At 35.1% G+C, this 26,132-nt stretch overlaps 1 protein-coding gene across 3 annotated transcripts in view; it reads left to right on the top strand.

The window, feature by feature from the left end:
* LOC122216109 (WD repeat containing planar cell polarity effector) overlaps nucleotides 1-26,132 on the top strand; it is a 351,781-nt gene that overhangs the window by 123,506 nt on the left and 202,143 nt on the right. For all 3 annotated transcript variants that reach the window (XM_042932434.1, XM_042932435.1, XM_042932436.1), the window contains one exon: nucleotides 2,953-3,076. In XM_042932434.1, the coding sequence (XP_042788368.1) occupies nucleotides 2,953-3,076 (124 nt within the window). The remainder of the gene's footprint in view (nucleotides 1-2,952; nucleotides 3,077-26,132) is intronic.

Genomic DNA, 26,132 nt, shown 5'->3' with positions numbered 1-26,132 from the left:
CAGATCTTAAACTTTAATTGAGAATTCCATGTACTCTGTAGGGGCTGGTAGACAGAGGGCCCCAAATAAAGGTCCTTATTCTTCCTTCATTTTAGACATCAGTATTTTTTTCTCATACTCCAAATCTTTTGTCTAGATGGTAGTCCTTACCACTGATTTGTGTGTGTGCTGTGTGTGTGTGTGTGTGTGTGTGAGAGAGAGACAGAGAGAGACAGAGACAGAGAGAGACAGAGACAGAGAGAGAGAGAGAATGAGAATTGTGGCCCAGGCTGCTACTCCTTGTTTTCATTTTAACTGGTAGTTCCAATACCTCTCTGCCTACTTGGATTCCTCTGTTTTCCTTCAGTAAGTAATTATGCCCATAGGATCTCAGATAAGACATTGTTTTTTAAGTGAGCTCTGTGCACAGCATGGAGCTTGAACTCACCACCCCAAGATCAAGACTTGCCTGCTCTACTGACTTGAGCCATCCAGGCGCCCCTCAGATAAGACACTTTTTTAAAAAAGAGAAAAATAATGTGTACATACAGTAATGAAATTCATTTTTGTATTTTCCAATTATTCAGTGTATGCTATTTTTATTATGAGTTATTAATATAAAATGCACCTAAACATTCTTGCACTTGTGTCTTTATTTCAAATCTTTGCAAGAAGCTTTGACATTAATGATGGGAAGTCCTGGACAATGAAAAATGTCCCTAGGTAATTTACAAGGTAGAGAAAGCAGGAAATATGTCAAAAGGTCTTCACTGGAGAGCTTTTTCTCTACTATTTTCTTTGAATGTTTATAGATTTTCTTCTTCCATTTCACTATGTTTCCAAAGTAACCAAATTGTGTAGATAAAATTCTGTACCTAACCTTCATTTTAGTAATTTTAAAGAACAGGTTCCTTCAGGAAGTTCACATCATGGGACTTGGCGCAACTCTTAGGAGGCCCACAATAAATATTTATTTAATGTTAATTGAATGTGCTCTTTGGAGGTAGTCCAACCCATCTCTGGAGGGTCCAGTATTTCTACAGTGAGAAAATGCCTAGCACAATGCTTGGCCTACCATAGGTATTTAATGACTATTAGTTAAAAATAAAAAGAAGAGTATAACTTTAAAATGTTAGGTTACTAGATATTACTGTAATATTTCTGCCTACAGAGTTATCTCAAGTACTTATTTCTTAGTATTGGTACACTCTCAGAGATTAGGTACATAGTAGGGGGTTAAAAAGCAGAATATGTAAGGAAAGCCTGTTATAGTATACACAATATGTGTAAGAGATGCTAAATTTACAGTTGAAGAATTGTAGAGAAGATAAAATATTGACTGTCAACGACGCTGAGAAATTGCTAGCACCTTGGTGAATTTGTGTTGTAAGATTCCTGTGTTGTAAGAAAGGTTATTAGGGAATTCACAAATGGGCATTATCAGATTCTTGCTTTAATAAAGGATATTTTCAAGGTACCGTGTTGGGAAGATAGGGAAATGAAAAGCTTGTATGATACTAGGCTATTAAAATAAAAGACTTGCATGATGCTGGATTATCAGAATATGCACATTTTAAGTAGGTATATGCATTTCCCCCCAAGTAACTGCAAAATACATTTCTAAAACATTCAGAATTCTTCTCTGTTGAGATTTATTCTGTCCGAATCTAACAAATTTGACATGGTAATTTGTTTTCCTTTTATTAGTGGAACCCAGTGAGTTCTTTCATTTGTGCTGTGTTGTGGTTATCTTTGAGATCTTCATTTCTGCCTTAAACATCAAGCTGGGCTATCTAATGAATCTGTAACTGTGCTGGGAGTTATGAGTGTTCCATATAGGTTTGAACATTGCAGAAGTACGAAACATGCTGTCAAGAAAACAAGCAATGGCAAGAGGCTCTGGCTTGTTTTCACAATAGCATTGCTGTATTCAATTTTAATCTAAATTGACTGCTGCTTTGAAAGAAAATACCTCTGAAGTTCATCTTACTTTACTGTCTAGATTTGAGATTAAAAAAAAGAAATTACTAACAGCTTAGCCAAGTCCATAGCAATTACTCTGATGAGGTATTTAATACTTTCAAACCCAAATATACCTAAAACTAGAGTTTTGCTAAATAAGGAATTTTTTATTCACTCTAGCACTTAGTAGCATAAAAATCAATGGAGTTTTACTGTAAGCTGAAGTTTTCTCATACAGTGCTCACCATTATTGTAATTATATAACTTCCAGGTGTTTGGGGGAGAAAACACAACCCCTTGGTAAAATTATGAAGTAGGCAAAATGTGCCTTTTTCTCCCAGTCTCTAGCCCTCTGGTTTATCAAAACTTGCTCTCCAATCCTTTTTTCCTAGGAAGGTGTCAGTTGACCAAGAGCAGATTAGCATGACATCCCTCCCAGGGGTGTTAGCTTTCACACTTGGACAAAACCAACAATCTTGTTTATTAGAATGAGATTTAGGGAAGGTATGGGGACTTTCACTGTTTCTTTAAAATTGTCTTAGAAGGATGTTATTACTTCAGTAGGGCTGTATTTATTTTTAAATGTTTATTTAAAACATTCCTAATACTTCTTTCAATCCCCAATGCAAAAAGGTTAGTTTTCTCCTTTTAGGTAAAGAGTAAATGTTCAGCACACTGTGAGTTGATTCTACTGGAAATACTAGTTCAAACTGTGTTACTTTGATGAGTCACTGTTTTAATTACCCATTTGTGGTGAGAGGTTGGTTCATTATGGATTTCTTCAGTTTTGACAGCTTTTTGTTGCTCAGAGTCATTGTCAGCTTTGCCTCAAGTGAAAGTTTATACACAGGTTTGTTTTTGTACCAGCTGTCATATTTTAATTTCATCTTTCCTGCAACAAGCTCACATTTCATCCAAGTTTGCAAAACCTGACTGACTGCAAACATGAGTATTCTGTTGTAATTGAAGGAGTTTCACTTGTTTCAGTGCTGCTATGTTTGAATTCCACAGCACAGCTTGAGGCAAGCCTTGGAACCTTCTTTGCTCCAACAAGACCACTTCTGGATACAACTATATTGGAATACAGAGATGAAATCAGCAAATATGCAAGAAGATTCTTCCATCACTTGCTCAGGTGAACAATATCTTGGGATTGATTAATGTCAGACTACCTATTTAAGGAACCATCTTCTTTAATTAGAATATTCCATAATGTGGCTGTTTTCTAATAGTCCATTTCCTAAGAGAAAAAACAGATCTTCTCTTGATACTCTTTAATATGTTCTTGTTTTCCTTTTAATGAATATATTTGAATATTGTTTAGGGCTTTTACACATCATCAGAATGCTTGAATATAACTTCCCCTTTAATATGAAAGCAAACAATACTAACTATGTAAAGTCAATTTTATTTGTAAAGTCAATTTTATTTATTTTATTTTTATTTTTATTTTTTTGAGAGAGAGGGGGAGGGAGAGGGAGAGAAAGCAACTCACAACTGGGAGATCATGACCTGAGCCAAAATCAAGAGTTGGATGCTTAACTGACTGAGCCACCCAGGTGCCCTAGTAATGTTCCATTTTTTTAAGATGAGAGGGATATGCATCAGGGTCCATCAAAAACTATTATTCTTTTAATTAAATATATGTGTTGTATACTTTTATATATCATGTATTTTATAACAGGAAGTAAGAGAATTATCAACTTCATGTACCAAAGGTAAGTATTACATCGAGTTGAATTTTGAGTTTTAATTTCATTTATAATGTGTCATAGTTCTTTTTAACTCTTTCAAACAATTTCATGTATTATCTCTCCTTTTTTCTCAGAACATACCCTGTAAGAGGGTATCATTATTTGACAAATAAATAAACTATTAAGTGGTACTTTGGTCTCTACCTAACAGTGAAGCCTTTGGAAAACAGTCTTAAAAGTTGAGAAATGTTGATATATTGCATGAATTATGATCTGTAATTGAATCTTGTCTTTTTATCTGAATGATTTTAGCATATTTCAAGAGACTCTTCATCCTGAATGAAGCTGTTTTCTATGTGTGAACAAATGCCAAAAATACTAGGGCGGATGTCACATTTATTTGGACTTCTTTGCTTTGTTCTATATTTTGTTTCCCTTGTTTCTGAATTTACCTCCTGCCTAAACAGCCCAAAAAAAGGTTATTCCTAGAATTAAATGTTTTTCCTTGGGGTATATCAGGATTTTCTCATTTCCTTTTTTGCACGCTTTGCTACTATTTCAGTTATCATGAGTGTTTATTAGTTCTTTTGATAGTAGGCTATATATGACATTATGAAAAAAGTGTACATTTAGAAGAAATTAAATGAAATAGTTTAAATTGGAATTATTCTTTTTTTAATCTGCTGTGAAGTTCTCCTGCTTAGAGGAAGAGGAACAGGCTAAATACTTTGTATTTGTGAAGTGCTAGAATTGCATTACTGCCTGTACCTTGTCTAGCCAGTATATTAATACTCTAAAAAATGTTATTAGATAATGGAATAAGTTCTAAACAGTAAAGACCATCATAAAGAATTTCAAGTTAAAGATGAAGAAAAGAAGCACCATGCAGAATAGGGATGTACCTAAGGTCACTCATTGGTAAAGCTGACTGAGACTGCCTGAGTCCAGATTGGGCTCTTTTGATAAAGAAGAATAAAATATTACATTGATTTTAATTTCATACAGCATATAAAGCATGAGGTCATAGTATGCATGCATGAGGACAGTAATACATTTTGGTTATTAAAATAACTATTTTTGATACAATTTTGTTTTTATCTTGACATTAGAGGAAGTACACAGATCTTTTTGTCATTAGCAAGTATGAAAACTTATCTTGACAGTCTTCCTCCAAATACAAATGAATCTAAACTTTAAAACTGATTTCTCATGTCCTTTCTTGACACCTTTTTGTATGTGTTCCAAGTAATAAATTTTCATCAAGAAATGTTCCCTGTAAATGTAAATCATGGCTTTTAACATTGAAGATAGAAAGCAGCAGAGGTACAATATTGATAAAACAGCTAAATAAAATGTTTACTATAGTAAAATTTTAAATAGATGATGCAGTCTATTTCATAAAATCATTAAGTTGTAAGACGCTTACCTATAGAAGTTGTCTAGAAAAAACTTCAGTGTGTTTTCCTTTATTCCCATACTCACTCTCTTGACACCAGATAGGTGGGAGTTTTTTCCCCCCACACTGACCAATCTCTGACACCTGCAGGGTGTTCTAGAATTCAATACAATTCTGACAGTAACCAGAGTTAACACAGACCACACATGTAAAGTTATCAGTCCTACAGGAGTGTCCTTATTTCAGCTGCCATCTGCAAGTAATAAGTCCCCAGGTTACTCACAGGTTCTGTCCAATTTGGCTACAAATTGGAGTTTCCTGCTACCCCCTTCTCAGATTTGATAATTTGCTAGAGCAGCTCACAGAACCCAGAAGAGCAGTTTTCTTACTATTGCCAGTATTTTAAAGGATGTTTTATTTATTTATATTAATTAAAATTTTTTTTGAACATTTATTTATTTTTCAGAGAGAGAGAGAGAGTGAGTGAGCAAGCATGAGCAGGGGAGGGGAAGAGAGAGGGAGACACAGAATCTGAAACAGGCTCCAGGCTCTGAGCTATCAGCACAGAGCCCGACACGGGGCTCGAACTCACGGACCGTGAGATCATGACCTGAGCAGAAGTCAGATGCTTAGCCTACTGAGTCACCCAGGCACCCCCTTAAAGGATGTTTTAAAGGATACAGGTGAACAGCCAGATGAAGAGATGCATAGGGCAAGTTATAGGAGAAGGGACATGAAGCCTCCATTCCCTCTCCAGGAGTGCCACCCTCCCAGCACTTCCACTTGTTTACCAAATTTGGAACCTTTTCGAACCCGTTCCTTTTGGATATTTTATGCAGGCTTCATTACGTAGGCATGATTGATTAAATAATTGGCCATTGGTAATAACTCAACCTCCAAACCTTCTCTCCAGCCCCAGGTCTGGGGATAGGGCTGAAATTTCCAATCCTCTAATCATGCGCTTGGTTCCACTGACAACCAGCCCCCATGCTAGGGGCTTTCACAAAGTCTCCTCTGTAATGTAAACTCAGATGTGGTTGAAAGGGGCTTGTTACAAATAATAAAAGACTTTCTTTTCTTTTAGGAAATCCTAAGGATTTTAGGAATGGGATAAAACCAAATATATAAAATATATATTTCTTACTATAAATCATAATATCACAGAATGCAAATGCAACTGCCTAAGCTAAGTTCAGAAGATGATTGTTCACCTGTCTTCATGAAATAGAATAGTCCTCCAGAGCTACTGAATAGGAAGGTATTAACAAGTAAGAACTTTTCATTATAAACAAATAGAAACTATAATAGGAACTCCTAGATATTGATGAAATAAAAGGGCAAATATTTCAAGTGAATGTGCCACATATGAAACTTATTTTACTAACATGGAAACATATTATAAAGGATTAAAAATTAATTGATTCTACTTGTTTATTTCCCCTCTTAACTATAAGACTACTGTTTTCTGGGGCGCCTGGGTGGCTCAGTCGGTTAAGCGTCCGACTTCAGCTCAGGTCATGATCTTGCGGTCTGCAAGTTCGAGCCCCGCGTCGGCTCTGGGCTGATGGCTCAGAGCCTGGAGCTTGCTTCCGATTCTGTGTCTCCCTCTCTCTCTGCCCCTCCCCCGTTCATGCTGTGTCTCTCTCTCTGTCTCAAAAATAAATAAACGTTAAAAAAAAAAAATTAAAAAAAAAAAAAAGGCTACTGTTTTCTGACTCCTATGGAACAATGTGATTGTGGCACAGAGATAGCGTCATGCTTTTCAATTATTAGAAAATGGTAAGCAAGTTGGAAAAGGGAACTTTATTGCCTAGAAATAAAAATAAGATGTTTGTGGGGCACCTGGGTGGCTCATCAGTCAGCAAAGTGTCCGATTTCAGCTCAGGTTATAATCTTACAGGTCGTGAGTTCCAGCCTCCAGTCAGGCTCTGTGCTGACAGCTAGAGCCTGGAGCCTGCTTCAGATCCTGTGTCTTCTTTTCTCTCTGCCCCTCTCCCACTTGTGCTCTGTCTTTCTCTCAAAAATAAACATTTAAAAATTTTTAAAAAATACAATGTTTATGAAATATTTCAGGCAGAGTTTAGTGATACCTGTATTTTCCTTTTCACTGCAACAAAAAGTAAGAGGAACTGATGGAAAGAAAGGGAGATGGATAGATATGTAATAAAACAATATTGTAAAATGATGATAGAATCTAGGTGGTAAATATATTCATACAACTTTCCTGGATGTTTGAAAATTTTTACAATAAGGTGTTGGAGGGAAATATATATTATGTTGGGGTCAATATTTATACTTAGAGTTCAGGTAAAAAAGGGTAGTGTTTTGGAAATTATTCTTAGCTTTCTTTCTTTTTTTTTTTTTTTTTTAAATTTTTTTTTAACGTTTATTTATTTTTGAGACAGAGAGAGACAAAGCATGAACGGGGGAGGGTCAGGGAGAGGGAGACACAGAATCTGAAACAGGCTCCAGGCTCTGAGCTGTCAGCACAGAGCCTGACGCGGGGCTCGAACTCACGGACCATGAGATCATGACCTGAGCCGAAGTCGGCCGCTTAACCAACTGAGCCACCCAGGCGCCCCTATTCTTAGCTTTCAAAATGGTTCTTAGCTTATGCAATACATATATATGATAGGCACAAAAATTATTCTGTGACTAAAAAAGTTGTTAACCAGCTTGATTTCTAAATGGCTTTTTTGGTTACACTTTTCACTAATGCAGCATACATAGTAAAGTAAGTAAAACCATTATATGAAATCAATTCAAAGAATATTAATACTAAAATAGTTACCTAAGAATATTTAGGAAATAACACAGAATTATTTGCAGAGAAAAACTTCCTGGTCAGATCATCTAAACATGCTTGATAATATATTTAAAATATTTGCTTAAAGCGTGGCAGGAAACTAAGGGAAACACTCAGGTAGAAATGACAAGGATGCTTGATTCCACTAGAGTAAGCAAACTCAAAGTTTGCCTTGAGGGCATGTGCTGGCACCTGGCAGTGAGGAGCTTGGTTTAGGAAAGCTTGTACATTCAGAGTGTAGGAGACAAAGCCTAGGGCTCAAGCAGAATGGGGAGATGGGATCTGAGATCTCCACATCAATCTATGACCATTGGAGGGTAGCATCTTCTCTGAACTATAAGGAAGGAAGGTATGAAAGGCAAGAAGGAATGGTGGGCAAAATATAATACTAAACTTGTAGGAACATACAAATCAATAGTATAAAACATAAACACTAACATCTAATTCAAGGGATTAAAAATTAAGATAAAATTCTGGGCAATAACAGTATATAAATCAGAAGATGAGTGAAGAAGTTAAAGTATTCTAAAGTCTTTATGCTTTTCAAGAAGAAGATATACTACTAATACTAGGTTTTATTTATTTTTTTAAATTTATTTATTTTTAATCTTTATTTATTTTGAGAGAGAGAGAGAGCATGAGCAGGGAAAGAACAGAGAGAGGAGACACAGAATCCCAAGCAGGTTTCAGGCTCTGAGCTGCCAGCACAGAGCCTGACGCAGGACTTGAACCCATGAACTGTGAGATCATGACCGAGCCGAAGTCGGATGCTTAACCAACTGAGCCACCCGGGTGCCCCAATACTAGATTTTATTAAGTAAAATATACACGGTAGAATTTCTGGGGCAATCACTAAAAAAATGCAAACATTATATAATATTCAAACAAACAGAGTGAATATGTTGGATGAGAACAAATTCATCACAAAAAAAGGCAAGAATTGGGAGAGGGTGCAGCACACGGGGACGAAACATTAAAAAAAAGATGGAAAACAGAAAACACAAAATGACGTAGTAGAAATTAATTTAAAAATCAATAATCATTGTCAATGATTTCATTTGCAAAGAGAGAGAGAGACAGAGTGCAAGAGGAGGAGGGGCAGAGAGAGAGGTAGACACAGAATCTGAAGCAGACTCCAGGCTCTGAGTTGTCCTCACAAGCCTGAACTGCAGGGCTCGAACTCACAAACCAGGAGATCATGACCTAAGTCGAAGTTGAATGCTTAACTGACTGAGCCACCCAGGCACCCCTAGGTTCATTTTTATTACTGAACATTCTTTTGTCTTCTCATGACATATACTATTAGAATACATCACATTTTATTTATCTATCCTAATGTTCAGGGACATTTCTGTTATGTTTAGGGCTACTATAAAATAGGTTGCTCTTCATGTACATGTCTTTGGTGGATATGTATGGATCTTTGTAAATTTATTGACCATTTGGAATTTTTTTTTGTAAATCGTCTATCCATTCCATTGGAATTTTTACCTTTTTTATGGATTTTTAAGCAAACTTTGGATGTTATTGATAATCTTTCATTTGTTGCAAATATCTTTTCCCGTATTGCCATTCGTTTTTCAGTCTATTACATGCATGTTGTTGTTGTTGTTGTTCCTAAAGGAGTTTGATAAGGTTAATTAATATATGACTATTCTGCATTATGGTTTCCTAGTTCTTAGAACTTCTCTCCCCAGCATTATAAAAATACTTACCTTCTTTTTTCTTGTTTTTTTTTTTTTTTTGGCCTTTTTTAAAAATTTAAATTCAAGTTAGATAACATACAGTGTAGTCTTGGCTTCAGGAGTAGAACCCAGTGATTCATCTCTTACATATGACACCCAGCACTCTTCCTGAAAAGTGCCCTCCTTAATGCCCATCATCCATTTAACATTTAACCCATCCCCCCCACACCCTCTCCAGCAACCCTCAGTTTGTTCTCTGTATTTAAGAGTCTCTTATGGTTGGGGCGCCTGGGTGGCTCGGTTGGTTAGACGGCTGACTTTGGCTCAGGTCATGATCTCACGGTTTGTGGGTTCGAGCCCCATGTCGGGCTCTGTGCTGACAGCTCAGAGCCTGGAGCCTGCTTCACATTCTGTGTCTCCTGTCTGCCCCTCCCCCACTCATGCGTGTGCTCGCTCTCTCTCAAAAATAAATAAACATTAAAAAAAAAAAAAGAGTCTCTTAGGGTTTGCCTCCCTCTCTCTTTTTATCTTACTCTTCCTTCACTTCCCCTGTGTTCATCTGTTGAGTTTCTCAAATTCACATCATGATATGTCTTTCTCTGACTGACTTATTTCGCTTAGAAAAATATACACTCTAGTTCTATCCACGTTGTTGGAAATGGCAAGATTTCATTCTCTTTAATTGCTGAGTAGTATTCCATTGTAGATATTTGCCACATCTTTTTTATCCATTCATCAGTTGATGGACATTTGGGCTCTTTCCATAATTTGGCTATTGTTGACAGTGCTGTTTAAACACTGGGGTGCGTGTGCCCCTTCACATCAGCATTTTTGTATCCTTTGGATAAATATGTAGTATTGCAATTGCTGGGTTATAGGGTAGTTCTATTTTTAATTTTTAAAAAAATTTTTTATGTTTATTTATTTTTGAGAGTGAGAGACAGAGCATGAGTGGGGAAGGGGCAGAGAGAGAGGGAGACACAGCATCTGAAGCAGGCTCCAAGCTCTGAGCTGTCAGCACAGAGCCCAACACGGGGCTCGAACCCACAAACTGTGAGATCATGACCTGAGTCAAAGTCTAACGTTTAACCAACTGAGTTACCCAGGTGCCCCTATTTTTAATTTTTTGAGGAACCTCCATACTGTTTTCCAGAGTGGCTGTACCAGTTTGCTTTCCCACCAACAGTGTGAAAGGGTTCCCCTTTCTCCACATCCTTGCCAACATCTCTTGTTTCCTGAGTTGTTAATTTTAGCCATTCTGACAGGTGTGAGGTGGTATCTCATTGTGGTTTTGATTAGTATTTCCCTAATGATGAGTGATGTTGAGCATATGTATGTTAGCCATCTGGATGTCTTTTTTGGAAAAGTGTCTATTCGTGTCTTCTGTCCATTTCTTCACTGGATTATTTGTGTTTTAGGTGTTGAGTTTGATAAGTTCTTTATAGATTTTGTATACTAACCCTTTATCAGATATGTCATTTGCAAATATCTTCTCCCATTCTGTCAGTTGCCTTTGAGTTTTGTTGATTGTTTCATTTGATGTGTGGAAGCTTTTTATCTTGACGAGGTCACATTTGCTTTCATTTCCCTTCCTTCCAGAGACATGTCAAGTAAGAAGTTGCTATGGCCAACGTCAAAGAGGTTGCTGCCTGTTTTATCCTGTAGGATTTTGGTAGTTTCCTGTCTCACATTTAGGTCTTTCAACCATTTTGAATTTGTTTCTGTGTATGGTGTAAGAGAGTGGTCCAGTTTCATTCTTCTGCATGTTGCTGTCCAGTTTTCCCAGCACCATATGCTGAAGAGACTCTTTTTTTTTTTTTTTCCATTGGATACTCTTTCCTGCTTTGTCAAAAATTAGTTGGCCATATATTTATGGGTCCATTTCTGGGTTCTCTATTCTGTTCCATTGATCTGTGTGTCTGTTTTTGTGCCAGTACGATACTGTCTTGATGATTAAAGCTTTGTAATACAGCTTGAGTCTGGAATTGTGATACCTTCAGCTTTGGTTTTCTTTTCAGCATTACTTTGGTTATTCGGGGTCTTTTGTGGTTGCATACAACCTCTGTTTTTTTTAATCACCTTTATGACTTTATATTCTACATTTTATTCTTTAATACTGAAAATAATTTTGGCATAAGAAATAACACATAGATCCAACTTTATTTTCTCTCTTCTCTCTGGGCACTTGTCCTAAGATCCATTTTCTCATGACTTGTGAACTTACTGTATTCCATAGTAACAATTACAGAATAACTTTAGGCAGCAGTCACAAAGTCATGCTCATCCACTAGAGTCTATATATGCATGCATACATGTGCGCGTGTGTGCACACACACACACGTACATACATGCACACATGCACACACACATACACACACATTTTAAGAATTTGAGTCAACATTTAAAAATTGATATTGCAGGGGCACCTGGCTGGCTGTGTTGGAAGAGCATGTGACTCTTGTTGGGGTCATGAGTTCCAGCCCCACATTGAGGGTAAAGTTTACTTAATTAAAAAAAATTGACATTGCATTAAAACCTAATTTATGATTTCCCTTAAAAAAAAAAACTCACTGGATTATTTGTTAATAGTGAACCTGCATTTTTCAGACAACAATCAGAGCAGAATGGCACATGTCCCATCCATAATGGGTTTATATTCTCCCTTTTGTCACAGATTCCCACCAGTTCTTCTTGCTTGTTACATTTGGCCTATTAAATATATATCTATTGCCTGCCTGTTTTATCAACATTTAATTTATGGGCTCTATTTCCAATAATCTATCCCCCCCCATGCCCTCTCCATACCATTTCATTTACTATAACTTTGTGTACAATATGAAGCACTCTTCAAAATGTCTCTGCTTTATAATAAGTTTTTAAAATTTCAGATAAACTCTAGGGTTCTTTGTTACTTTGTAAAAAAAAGGAAATCTCATGAGGATTTTGATTAGAATAGTTATGAATATATGGATTAATTTTAGGAAGAATCAACATTTTTATAATACTGAATTCTTCTGTTCAATAACAGGTTTCTCTCTGTTGATTCAAGTTTTCCTTTACATCCCTAGATATATTTTTATATGCACATATTTCGTGTTTACTCCTCTATATTTTATTGTAGTTTTTTCCTATTTTGGGGTAAGATATTTTTTAAATTCAACTTCTAATTTATGATTGTTGGTATATCAGAAACTATTGATGTTTGTATACTAATTTTTTAGTGGATTACCTTTTTGAACATTTAAAAATTATTTCTAATAATTATTCAGTTGATTATTTTGTCTGTCCAAAGTGGACAAGCATGTTGTGTATAAATAATTATCATTTCCCCTTTCCCATATTTATACTGCTCATTCTTGTGTAGTAAATAATAGTGGCAGTAGGACACTCTTAAATGTGACTTCAACGACAAAGTTGCTCTTCCTTTATAATTTAGGATGATGCTGTCAGTTGTTTTGTGATGTATACTTTTTAAAAAAATTTATTAAGGTTTTTATTTTAATTCCAGAATAGTTAGCATACAGTGTTACAGTAGTTTCAGGTGTACAATACAGTGATTCAACAATTCTATACATTAATCAGTGCTCATTATACATGTACTCTTTAATCCCTATCACCTATTTCACCCATCCCCCACAAATACCTCCCCTCTGGTAACCATCAGTTCTCTATAATAATTACGAGTATGTTTCTTGTTTTGCCTCTCTCTTTCTTTGTGTGTGTGTGTGTGTGTGTGTGTGTGTGTGTATTGCTTCTTACATTCCACATATGAGTAAAATCATATGGTATTTGTCTTTTTCTAATGGACTCATTTCACTTAGCGTTATACTCTCTAGATCCATCCATGTGGTTGCATTTGCCCAGATTTCATTCGTTTTTATGGCTGAATAATATTCCATTATATGAATATATATATACCACACCACATCATCTTTATCCATTCATCTATTGATGGACACTTGGACTGCTTGCATAGTTTGGCTATTGTAAATAAGGCTCCAATAAATATAGTGGTGCATATATCCTTTTGAATTAGTGTTTTGCAACACTAATACTGAGTGTTGTAAACACTAATACTGAGTATTTACTTTGGGTAAATACTCAGTAGTGAAATGCATTAGTTTGCATTTCTACCAACCGTGCACGGAGTTCTAATTTCTCTACTACCTCGCCAACACTTGTTATTTTCTGTTGTTTGATAGTAACCCTCCTAACAGATGTGAGGTAGTAACGCATTGCAGTTTTGATTTACATTTCCCTCATGATTAGTGATGTTGAACATCTTCATGTGCTTATTGGCCATTTGTATATCTGGAGAAATTTTTATTCAAGTCCCTTGCCCATTTTTGCATTGGGTAGTTTGTATTTTTGTTAAGTTTTAAAAATTCTCCATATATTTTGGATATTAATCCCTTATCACATGTATAATTTGCAAACATTTTTCCCATTCTGTAGGTTTCCTTTTTACTCTGTGAATGGTGTCTTTTGGTGCACAACATGTTTAAATTTACATAAAGTCCAGTTTGTCTATTTTTTTCTTTTGTTACCTGCACATTTGGTGTCATATCCAAGAAATCATTGTCAAATTAAATGCTGTGAAGCTTTCATCTTATGTTTTGTTCTGAGAGTTTTATTGTCTCACATTTAGGTTCTTGATCCATTTTCGGTTAATTTTTATATACGCTTACTGGGTGAGGGTCCAACTTTATTTTTTTGCATGTGGGTATCCAGTTTTCTAAACACCATTTGTTGAAAAGAATGTGCCTTCCCCATTGAATAGTCTTGGCCTTCTTCTCAAACAGTGTTTCATTATAGGGATCTCCTGGTTGGCTGGCTTAGTCAGTAAAGCATGTGACTCAATCTCAGGGTTGTGAGTTCATCCACCTGTGGGGCATGGAGTTTACTTAAAAATAAATAAATAACATAAATAATTTCATTATATATGTGAGGGTTTATTTCTGGGCTCTGTATTCTATTCCGTTGGTCTATATATCTGTCTGTATGCCAGTACCATACCAATGCTTCATTTGTGATTACTTTGCAGTAAGTGGAAATCAAGAATCATAAATCTCCCAATTTGCTCTTGTTTTTCAAAATTGTTTTGGCTATTCGAAGTCTCTTGAGATTTTATGTGAATTTTAGGATGAGTTTTTCTATTTTTACAAATAACATCATTGGGATTTTTGTAGGGATTTCATTGAATCTGTAGATTGCTTTGGGTGGTATCAACATTTTAACAATATTAAGTCTTTTAATCCATGTACAAGGGATGTGTTTCCATTTATGTTTTCTTTAATGTTTTTTTAATTTTCATTGGCTAAGTCTTTTACCTCCTTGGTGGAGTCAATTCCTAAGAATTTTATTCTTTTTGATGCTACTGTAAAAGGAATTAATTTTGTTATTGTCTTTTCACATTGTTCATTGTTGGTGTGTAGAAATGCAACTGATTTTTGCATGTTGACTTTGTATCCTGTTACTTTGCCGAATTCATATATTCTAACAGCTTTTTTTGTGGAATCTTCAGGGTTTTCCACATATACAATGATATCATCAGCAAAGAGATAATTTTATTTCTTCCTTTCCAATTTTTATGCTTATGTTTTCCTTTTTTTTTTTTCTTTAATTGCTCTAGCCTGAATTTCCATACTGTGTTGAATGTAAGTGGCAAGAGTGAGCATCTTTGCCTTCTTCCTGAACTTAAAAGAAAAGCTTTCTTTTACCATATAGTATGATGTCTAGTGTGGGCTTTTCATATAGGGCTTTTACTAGGTTGAGGAAGTCCCTTCTATTTATATTTTGTTGAGCATTTTTATCCTGAAAGGGTGTTGAATTTTATCATGTGCTTTTTCTGAATCAATTCAGATGATCATGAATTGATCATGATTCATTCTGAGATGATCATGTACTTTTTCCCCTTCATCTTGTTAATGTGCAAAATACGTTCATTGATTTTTGTATGTTGAACCATTTTTACATTCCAGGAAATCCCACTTTGTCATAATGTGTAATTCTTTAATATAATACTAAATTCTGTTTGTTTAGTATTTTGTTGAAGTTTTTGTGTCAGTGTTCATATGGTATATTGGTCTGTAGTTTTCTTATACTGCCTTTGGCTTTGGTATCAAGGTTATGCTAGCCTTGTAAAATGAGTTAGGAAATGGTTCCTCCTCTTAATTTTTTTGGAAAAGTTTGAGAAAAATGGTTATAGGTATTGTTTAATGTATGGTATAATTCACCTGTAAAGCTATCAGGTCCAGAACTTTTCTCTGTTGGGAGATTTTTAAGTCCTAATTTAATCTCCTTACTAATTATAAATCTGTTCAGATTATGTTCCTTCGTGTATTAGTCTTGATAGTTTTTGTCTTCCTAGAAGTTTGTGCATTTCTTGTAGGTTATTCCATATTTTGATATACATTGTTCATAGTAGTCTTTTATAATACTCTCTATTTTTGTAGAATCAGTAGTAATGTTCTTACTTTCATTTCTGATTTTAGTAATCTGAGTCTTCTCAGTTTTTTAGTCCATCTAGCTAAAGGTTTATTTTGTTGATCTTTTTGAAGAACCAACTTTTGTTTCATTGCTTTTCTCTATTGTTTTTCTATTCTCCATTCATTTATTTCCACTCTAATCTTTATTATTTCCTTCCTTCTGCTAGTTTTGGGCTTAGTTGTTTGTTTATTTGTTTTTTTCTAGAACATTTCTTAAAATGTAAATTAAACATTAACATTTCTTGGGGCACCTGGGTAGCTCAGTCAGTTAAGCATCTGACTTCGGTTCAGGTCATGATCTCACGGTGTATGGGTTCAAGTCCTGCCTGAGGCTCTGTGCTGACAGCTCAGAGCCTGGAGCCTGCATTAATTTCTTTGTTCCCCCTCTCCCTCTGCCCCTCCCCTGCTCATGCTCTGTCCTCGTTCTGTCTCTCAAAAAAAATAAATGTTAAAAAAAATAAACATTAACATTTCTTAAAATGTTGATTTTAGATCTTTCTTGTTTTTTAATGTAAGTGCTTACAACTGTAAATTTCCCCCTTAGTGCTGTGTCTCGTAGGTTTGGTGTGTTACCCTAAAGTCATTCATCCACAAGTGTTCTCTCATTTCCCTTGTGATTTCTTCTCTGATGCATTGGTTGCTTAAAAGTGTATTGTTTAATTTCTACAATTTTCTGAATTTCCCAGTTTTACTTATGTGATATATTTCTAACTTCATCCAGTTGTGGTAAGACAAAAAATTGTTTGAAATCTATTGAGACTTAATTTGTACCAACATATGGTACATCCTGGAAAATGTCCCATGTGCACCTGAGAAAATTGTGTATATTGGGTAGAGTTCTGTATAGGTTACATTTAGTTGGTGTATTGTGTCGTTTATGTCCTCTATTTCCTTATGTATCTTTTGTCTGGTTATTCTATCCATTATTGTGAGTAAGATCTTGTAGTCTCCAACTGTTGTAGAACTCCCTATTTCTGACTTCAATTCTGTGGGGTTTTGCTTCATATACTTTGATAATCTGTCTTTAGGTTCATAAATGTTCATTATAGGTTTATCACCTTGCTGTGGTAAACTTTCTATTAATATATAATGTCCTTCTTTATCTCTTATAACCTTTTTTGATTTAAGATCTGTTTTGTCTATGGGCACTTGGGTAGCTCAGTTGGCTTGAGCATCCAATTCTTGATTTTGGCTCCAGTCATGATCCCACAGTTCCTAAGATTGAACCCCACTTAAGGCTTGGGATTCTCTCTCACTCTTTCCTCCTGCCCCTCCCCTGCTCCCTCTCTCTTTCTCTCTCAAAATAAATAAACTTAAAAAAATAAAGTCTATTTTGTCTAATATTAGTTTAGCTGCTCCTATTCTCTTTTAGTTACTATTTGCATGAAATATCTTTTTCCATCTTTTCACTTTCAATTTGTTTGTGTCTTTGAGTCTCAAATGAGTCTCTTATAAACAGCATTTGGTTGGGTCATGTGTTTTTGTCCATTCTGCCAGTCTTTGTCTTTGGGTGGAGAATTTATTTCATTTACATTTAGAGTGGTTACTCATAAGGAGGGACTTACTTTTATCATTGTGCTATTTGTTTTCTCTATGTGCTATAGTGCTTTTGTCCCTCATTTCCTTCATTACTATCTTCTTTTGTGTTTAGTTCATTTTTTTGTAGTGAAATTTGTAAATTCCTTTCTCATTTCCTTTTGTGTATATTCTATACCTGTTTTCTTTGTGGTCATCATGGGGATAACATTTAAACATCCTAAAGTTATAACACTCTAACTTAAACTTATACTAGTTTAATTTCAGTAGCTTACAAAAAGTCAGCTTTACAGCTCTGTCCCCAATTCTTTCAGTTGTTGATTGCGGAGAATTACAGTAGTCTCCCCTTATCCATGGGGGATATGTTCCAAGACCACTAGCTGATGCCTGAAACTACAGATAGTACTGAATTGTATATATACTGTTTTTTCCTATACATAAATACCTGTGATAAAGTTTAATCTATAAATTAGGCAACAATAACAAGATTAACAACAATAACTACTAATAAAATAGAACAATTATGACAAGCTGTAATAAAAGTTATCTGAATGGAGTCTGTGTTTCTCAAAATATCATATTGTATTGTATCACCTTACTTGTAATAATTTGAGATAATGAAATACCTACCTGATGAGATGAAATGAGGTGAATGATGCAGGCATTGTGATGTAGCATTAGGCTACTACTGACCTTCTGACAATATGTAAGAAAGAAGATCACTGGCTTCTGGATCACGGTTGACCATGGGTACCTGAAACTGTGGAAAGCAGAACCACAGGAGGTTCAAGGGGACTGCTGTACATCTTTATACATTGTATGCCCCAAAACATACACTAACAATCCTTTTAAGTGTCTCCTAAACTTTACAGAAAACAAGACTTGGAATTACAAACCAGAGTTACAATAAAGCTAGCTTTTACATTAATACTTGTTTTTTAAATGTATCATATAGAAAACAAAAAAAAAGTACAGTTATAAATTATTATTACAATAATACTGGTTTTTATAATTTCCCATGTATTTACTTTTATTGAGATCTTTATTTCTCCAAATGGCTTCATGTTACTATCTTGTGTTCTTTTATTTCACTTGCAGGATCCCCCTGAGTGTTTGTTCCAGGACAGGTCTAGTGGTCACACACTCCCACAGCTTTTGTTTATCTGGGAATGTCTTAATTTCTCCCTCACTTTGAAGGATAATTTTGTCAGATATAGGATTCTTGGTTGATAGATTTTTGTTTCCTTTTAGCACTATGAATGTATCTTTCCACTGTTTTCTGGCCTCCAAAGTTTTTGATGAGGAATCTACCTATAATCTTATTGAAAATCCCTTGTATATGTGATTAATTTCTATTTTGCTGCTTCCAGGATTCACTCTTTATCTTTTAAAAGTTGTATTATAATGTGTATCTGTATGGGTCTCTTTGAGTTAATCTTACTTGGAGTTCATTGAGCTTCTTGGATGTTTATATTCATGTCTTTCATCAATTTGGGAAGTTTTCAGCTGTTATTTCCTCAAATATTCTCTCTATCCCTTTCTATCTTCTTCTGGGACTCCTATGATGCATATGTTTGTCTGTTTAATGGTGTGCCACAGGTCCCTTGGGCTCTTTTCACTTTTCTTCCATCTTTTCTCTTTCTGTTCCTGACCCTTGATAATGTCCATTGTTCTCTTTTCAAGTTTACTGATTTTTTCCTCTGCCTGCTTAACTCTGCTTCATATCCATCTGGTGAAGTTTTCATTTTGGTTACTGTACTTTTCAGCTTCAGAATTTCCTTATCATTTCTTTTTCGATTCTCCTTCTGTTGAGATTTCCATTGCATTCACACATTGTTTTCTTGACTTTCTGCATGTCTTCAGTTCTTTGAGCATCTTTAAGACAATTGTTTTAAAGTCTTTGTCTAGTATATCTGCCATTAGGTTTTTCCTTGGTCAGTTTCTGTTGATTTATTTTTTCTTTGAAAGGACCATACTTACCTGTTTCTTTGTTTGCCTTATGATTTTTTTTGTTGTTGAATGCTGGACATTTGAATATAATAATGTAGTAACTCTGGAAATCAGATTCTCTTCCTTACCCAAGGTTTACTGTTTTTTGTAATGGTTATTGTTTTTTGATCATTTTAGGTGTTTCTGTGCCAAGATTAGCTTTAAGTATAAACTTAATGTCTTCTCAGGTCTTTTCTGAGCTTTTCCCTGGGTATGCAGGGTCATTTTCTAATTTTACTGTATATGCAGTGGCTTCTGAATCTCCTAGTCTTTAATGGATGACTCTCAAAAGAGAAGAAAGCAAAAGATGAAGAAGGGGAAAGAGGACCTTTAAAATCCTCTGAAATTCATTTCAGCCAGAGGGGAAAGGGCTTATAACAATGCCCTGGGGGGAGGGGGGGAGAGACACAACAAGGGTGGCTCCCTGGCTTCTTTGTACTTATGTGTTCAGAAACAGCAATTAACGATCAAAACACAGTTACCCAGTATTTGGAGGACAGGATCCTTTCCCCCATCCTAGCTCCCACAGTTATGAAAGTTGCTCCAGGAACACATGCAGAGATGCTTGCCATATGGTTGGGGTTGGGGGATTGGTAACTGCTACTGTGGTAAGAGCTGGAATTGACCAAAATTAGCCTCAACTTACCTTCAAAGTCTTTCCCTGGAAGTTGCAAGCCTTCAGTAGATTCCAGAATTCCAAAATAGTTACATCAGGCAGATTTTGACAGGGCAGTTGTTGTCTAGGTGGGCTGACAGATATCTGTTGCTTCCTATTCCACCATCTTCCCAGAATCCTCCCTGTTAGTGTGTTTTTAAATCATGTTAGCTGAACATTTGTCTCTTCCTAAGCTACTAAGAATCTGAAAAATATTTTGTATCTTATTGAATGCCTTTTGGAGATCTTCAGATAGGATTATATGCCCCTTTATAAAGATAGCCTATTTTATTTATTTATTTTGAGAGAGAGAGAGAAGTGTGAGTGGAGGAGGGGCAGAGAGAGAGGAAGACAGAGGATCCCAAGCAGGCTCCATGCTGTCAGCGCAGAGCTGGACATGGAGCTTAAACTCAGTAACCGTGAAATCATGACCTACTCTGAAATTAAGAGTCAGACACTTAACCTACTGAGCCACCCAGGTGGCTTTTGTTGACACTTTTATTGACAGATCCCTAATAATAAACCATCCTTATATTATTAGAATGTAATACTCTGATCGTAACTATTGAAGCAGATGTAAATAGTAAAACTTGACCTAAAATTGAATATTTATAATAAGTTGATTATTTCAAAATAAGGGCATACCTATTTTGCTGATGCACATGAGCCTCAACTTGATTTCTCTTCTGAGCAGTAATTACATGAAATCATCATTCTCGCAATGACATTTGAAACTTGGGCTTATCCCTAGAATTATAAGAGAAAAATCTTGATAATGAAGAGATGGAATAGAATCATAAAATATATTCAATCCAAAAGAATGTCAGAAAAAAAGACAATTGAAAAACAAATAGTAATGTGGAAGATTTAAAACCAAAACTTATCAATAATCATATTATATGTAAATGGTCTAAACACTCCAGTTAAAAAAAGAGAAACCACACCAGAAAGAACAGATAACTACTGGAAATCAGGACATACTTGAGATAATCACAGTGAATGTAGATGAAAAGGCAAAGGAATTAAAGCAATTAGAAATATGTATTAGATATAGAAGATAGATAATTCAACAGTAGGATAATGAGAAAAGACGATGTACTCAAATATATAAAACAAGAAAAAAGTCCCTGAAATGAAAAAAAAATCAAGCAGTGCAATCTAAGAATATTATACCTAGTTGAAATTTCTGTCAAGATTAGACATAATAGGCAAATAAATCAAACAGTAAAGACCTCAATATAACACCTCTGAACCTTTTGTGGAAAAAATGCTTAATAATGAGCATAAATAAAAGTCTTCTCAAAAATGGAGAATCTAACAGAAAAACAAAGAAGCCTGGTAGTAAGCAGTCGTTTTGTGAGTAACTAATACTAAACAACTATAGAAATTATAATTAGAAAAGTAATAGAATATTATCTTGGATAATATAAAAAACAGAACTGTATTAAGAATTGGAAGTTGGAGGAAGGGGAGATGGAGAAAACATGAGTCATTATCTTTCAAAACAGAGTCAGTAAATCCTGTTTAAAAGGAATATAAATTCTTTTAAAAACCTGAATATTTTTAATTTCTTAACTTTAAAGGGATCTTTTAGGAAATAGCCTGCGTTTAGGAAATAAGTAATTGAAGGTTATTTCTACAAAACTACTTTTCTTCTTTTCTTTAAAGCAAAATTAATTTTTTTCTCTTAACTAACAAATAGGATGTGTAACATAAAAGCCTTTATACAGAAAAGAATTTCTTGGTATCTCTCCATCTATTTTATATACCTATACAAAGATACCCGGATGATGTGTACCTAATGTGAACAATGGAAATTTATGGGTATTTATTGCATATTTTGAGAGAGAGAGAGAGAATGTGTGAGTGGAGGAGGGGCAGAGAGAGAGGAAGACAGAAGATCCCAAGCAGGCTCCATGCTGTCAGCTCAGAGCTGGACACGGAGCTTAAACTCAGTAACCGTGAGAAATTTATGGGTATTTATTGCAATGTGGGAGTGACTTATACTTTGATATTTGTCCTTTTGTGTTGTTTGAACCTCTTTTTATGAATATGTACCCATTTTATAAAGACAAGGGTGATTATTTTGTGCATAGTAGAACACATGTAATTAATAAGTGGAAGTATATACAGTTAACCTTTGAACAACCTGGTTTTGAACTGCATGGGTCCACTTATACTTGGATTTTTTTTGTTCTGCTATAGAATTAAAAATGTATTTTCTCTTGCTTATGATTTTTCTTTTTTTCCTTATGATTTTCTTAATAACATTTTCTTTTCTCTAGCTTATTTAATTGTAAGAATACAATATATAACATACAAAATATGGGTTAGTTGATAGTTTATTATCGGTAAAGCTTCCAGACAATAATAGGTTATTAGTAATTAAGCTTTTGGGGAGTCTAAAGTTATACATGGATTTTCAACTGCGCAAGGAGTAAGGCCCCCACCCCATGCACTGTTCAAGCATCAACTGTTTGAATCTAGATTAGTTAACAATGATAATTATGTTCTTCTTTATACTTCCCTATACATTTTTTCATTTCTAATTTTTAAGCTTTTGGTTATAAATTAAGAACAATACTAAAATTGTACCCCAAGTCATAATTTTAGGGACTTGTATGTTACAGGAAAACTGAAGCAGAAAGTATGCCTAAGAGTAGCCTAGTTTGTAAATAAAACATTCATGCAAGCACAGTGGTTGAGAAAATTAATTTGTGGAAACAAAATTTTTGTGTTAATATCAAGTAAATAAACTAAACTCTGAAGGGGCCAGCTCATTTTTCAAATGTATACGAACATCTCAGAGATGGCACACATTCAGCCTGTCTCCTAGACTACATTAGAGAAGCAGAGCTAAGCAGACCAGGGTTATTAGCTTAGTTCACTTTCCTGATGGTACTGTATCCTACTCATAGTCACGGGACTGCAGTATTAATAAATATAGCACTGATGACCAAGATAAGAATAACACATTTTCTTTAGAATATTATTTTTCTTTCTATTTTCAGGCCTTTCGACTTTCTTACCTCTCTCTCCCTTCAACTACCTCTCCCTACTCACACACACAGCTGACAGAAAAATGGGATTCTGTTGACCTTACCTGTATATGCATGTGAGAATACCTCATTAAAAAAGAAAAAAATAAAACCTCCCTCCTCCAAATTTTCAAGTGAATTTTCCATCCCTAGAGATGCTGTGAATCTTGGAGCTTTGCTGCCTCATCCCCTCTCTCTTTGACAAGTATAGCTTTGTTAGTGTTGCCCTCACTGTTATTCTCTGTTCCCACTCCTCTCACTTGCACTATCTGCAAAAGAATGAAAGATTAGGCTGGTGCTTGGACAGGTCATGTGATCCCAACATACAACTGAGTAGGAGGAGTTTTCTACCCTACATGGTGACACATGTGCTTGGTGTAGTATGAACTATACTCATGTAGTTTAGTTTCAAACCACTTTTTTTTTAAGTTTCTTTAATTATTTTGAGAGAATGCAAGTCAGGGAGGAGCAGAGAGAGAAGTAAAGAGAGAATCTCAACCAGACTCCATGCTTGGTATGGAACCCTATATGGACCTCGATCTTACAACTGTGAGATCGGGACCTGAGCCAATATCAAGAGTCTGATGCTTAACTGATTGAGCCACCTAGGCGCTCCCAAACTACTTCTTTATTTTCGCTTTCTGTGGAATCTTCTCCAAATTTTTCTTTAGTTTTTGAAAAAACCATTTATTCACTCAACAAATATGTATTTACTGTGTGCCATCTACTATGCCAAAAGTGCAGAATATAGCTCAGAGCTCTATCTGCAACCCCATGCTTAATATAATTTATCATCAGTGGTAAATGATCAGTTTCCAGATATTCAAATTTATACATTTATTACCTCACTAGCTATTTTGCCCACAATATTACATTATAAGTCTTAATTGCTTTATATTAAATATAATTTATGCAAATATATTCTGGGCAATATATGCAATATATTTGCACACTATGCACATCTTTGTGACATTTCCTTTTCTAGTCCTTCTCCATCTTACCACTTTTGTGTAGTTTATTTCCTTTTCAGTGACTTAAATATAGTTACTCTTCAAGAACTTTGATCTTCGCTGACTACATGCCTACTTGATTGAAGTCACTATGGATTTTGACCTTGTCTCTCTCAGTGCTAGATCTATTCCCTTCCTTTCCTCCATTTAGTCCTGCCATGAAAACACTCTATGGAGACCAGCAGGAGAGATGGAAGAGAGAGATACACTTAAATGATTTACTAAGTTCCTGTTCCCATAGTTAAAATTGTTGAGATATCACATGCGGACAATTGACACATATCATTAGAATGTAGTTCATTCTTAGAGCTGTGATATTGCATTCCTTAAACTGACTGTGTGTGTAGTCATCCTGATAGGTTTGTTCAATAAAACATGACTTTCCTATTAAGTTTAAATGATCACTACAGTGAAAGACCTACAGCTGGAATGGAAGAAAAGCTGCAGAGAATTACTGAAACAAAGGATGGGATTTGGCAGACTGGGGCTGGAGCAAAAGAAGTGTGAAACAACAGGTGCCATGGGTTATCAGCATTTTTAATTAACATCTGTTTTTAGCCTGAAGCACTTTGCTGAGAATTCTCCACCAGTGCCTGTATTCAGAGATAAACACGGACTATTGAGAAGCAGCTAAGTAGTAAAGAGGTTAGTGAAACATAAAGGTTTTCCTTGAGAGGGAGGTTACTCATTGGAGATAGACGTCTAAGGGAAACCTCTATTAAAACGGTATGTTTTTATATCATTTATTTTGATACTTAATGTGTTTAGGAAGTCACAGTGAAGTATGAAAAGCCACAGTCTGTAATAATAAAAGTGTTCACTTCTGCTCATACCTGGGCTTGGAATTCGGAAGCAGTTCTAGGGGGTTTTTGCTTTATCTGCATTATTTGAATTTTTAAAACGAGACAATATTTATGTATTACATTCATAATTGTAATAAAAGAATAAAAACAAAAATAAACAATCTGTGGCATAAGATACTGTGGCAATTTCAGAACTTTTCATGTTGGGAAAAAATGGAAAGAATTTAGAAAATAAAAACAAAGTAAGGGTTTGGGCAAGGGAGTATAAGTAGTTTTCTTTTTTCTTTTTAAGTAGTTTTCTTGATTAGCTTTTGTTAGATGTAAAAATGTTCACTAATGTCCTCTAACAGTTGAAACTCTAACCATAAAGTAAAACCAGTACATAAGTAACAGCAAGACACCGACTTGTATTGTTTGGCTTTTAGTCTAATGCAAAGCTCAGGTTTGGTTTGGTTTGCATTGTTTGTGGAAAGAAAAATTTCTTAGAAATATTTTAATGGCTACTACTTTTTGACATATATCCTATATAAAGATGCTAATTCAACTCTCCTACAAAATGTTATTCCATTAAGTATAATTTTAAAAATCATGAATTTACCTATCAAGGGGCATTTCCGTTATTTCCAGGTTGGGGCTATTACAAGTAAAGCTTCCATGAACATTCATGTACAGATTTTTGTGTAGATGTGAATTTCCACTCCCCTGTGATAAATGCCCAGGAGTATGCTTGCAAAGTCGTGTGCAGGGTTGGGTGTGTTTAGTTCTATAGGAAGCTGCCATACTGTTTTCAGAATGGCCATATCATTTTGCGTTCCTGTCAACAACATATGAAATATCTAGGGTCTCATCCTTGCCAATACTGTCACTGTTTTTTGTTTTAACTGTTATAATGGATGTGCAGTGATATTTCATTGTTGTTTTCATTTGCATTTTCCTGATGGTTAATGATGTGGAGGATCTTTTCGTGTATTAATTTTCCATCTGTATATACTCTGGTGAAGTATCTCTTCATGTCCTTTGTCTATTTTCTATTGGACTTTTTGAAAATATATATTTTTTAATGTTAATCGATATTCTTTGGAAATGCAAGT

The sequence above is a fragment of the Panthera leo genome, chromosome A3 (genome assembly GCF_018350215.1).
Source record: "Panthera leo isolate Ple1 chromosome A3, P.leo_Ple1_pat1.1, whole genome shotgun sequence".
Taxonomy (NCBI): domain Eukaryota; kingdom Metazoa; phylum Chordata; class Mammalia; order Carnivora; family Felidae; genus Panthera; species Panthera leo.
The sequence above is the reverse complement of the archived record's forward strand: the minus strand, read 5'-3'. Positions and strand labels throughout refer to the sequence as shown.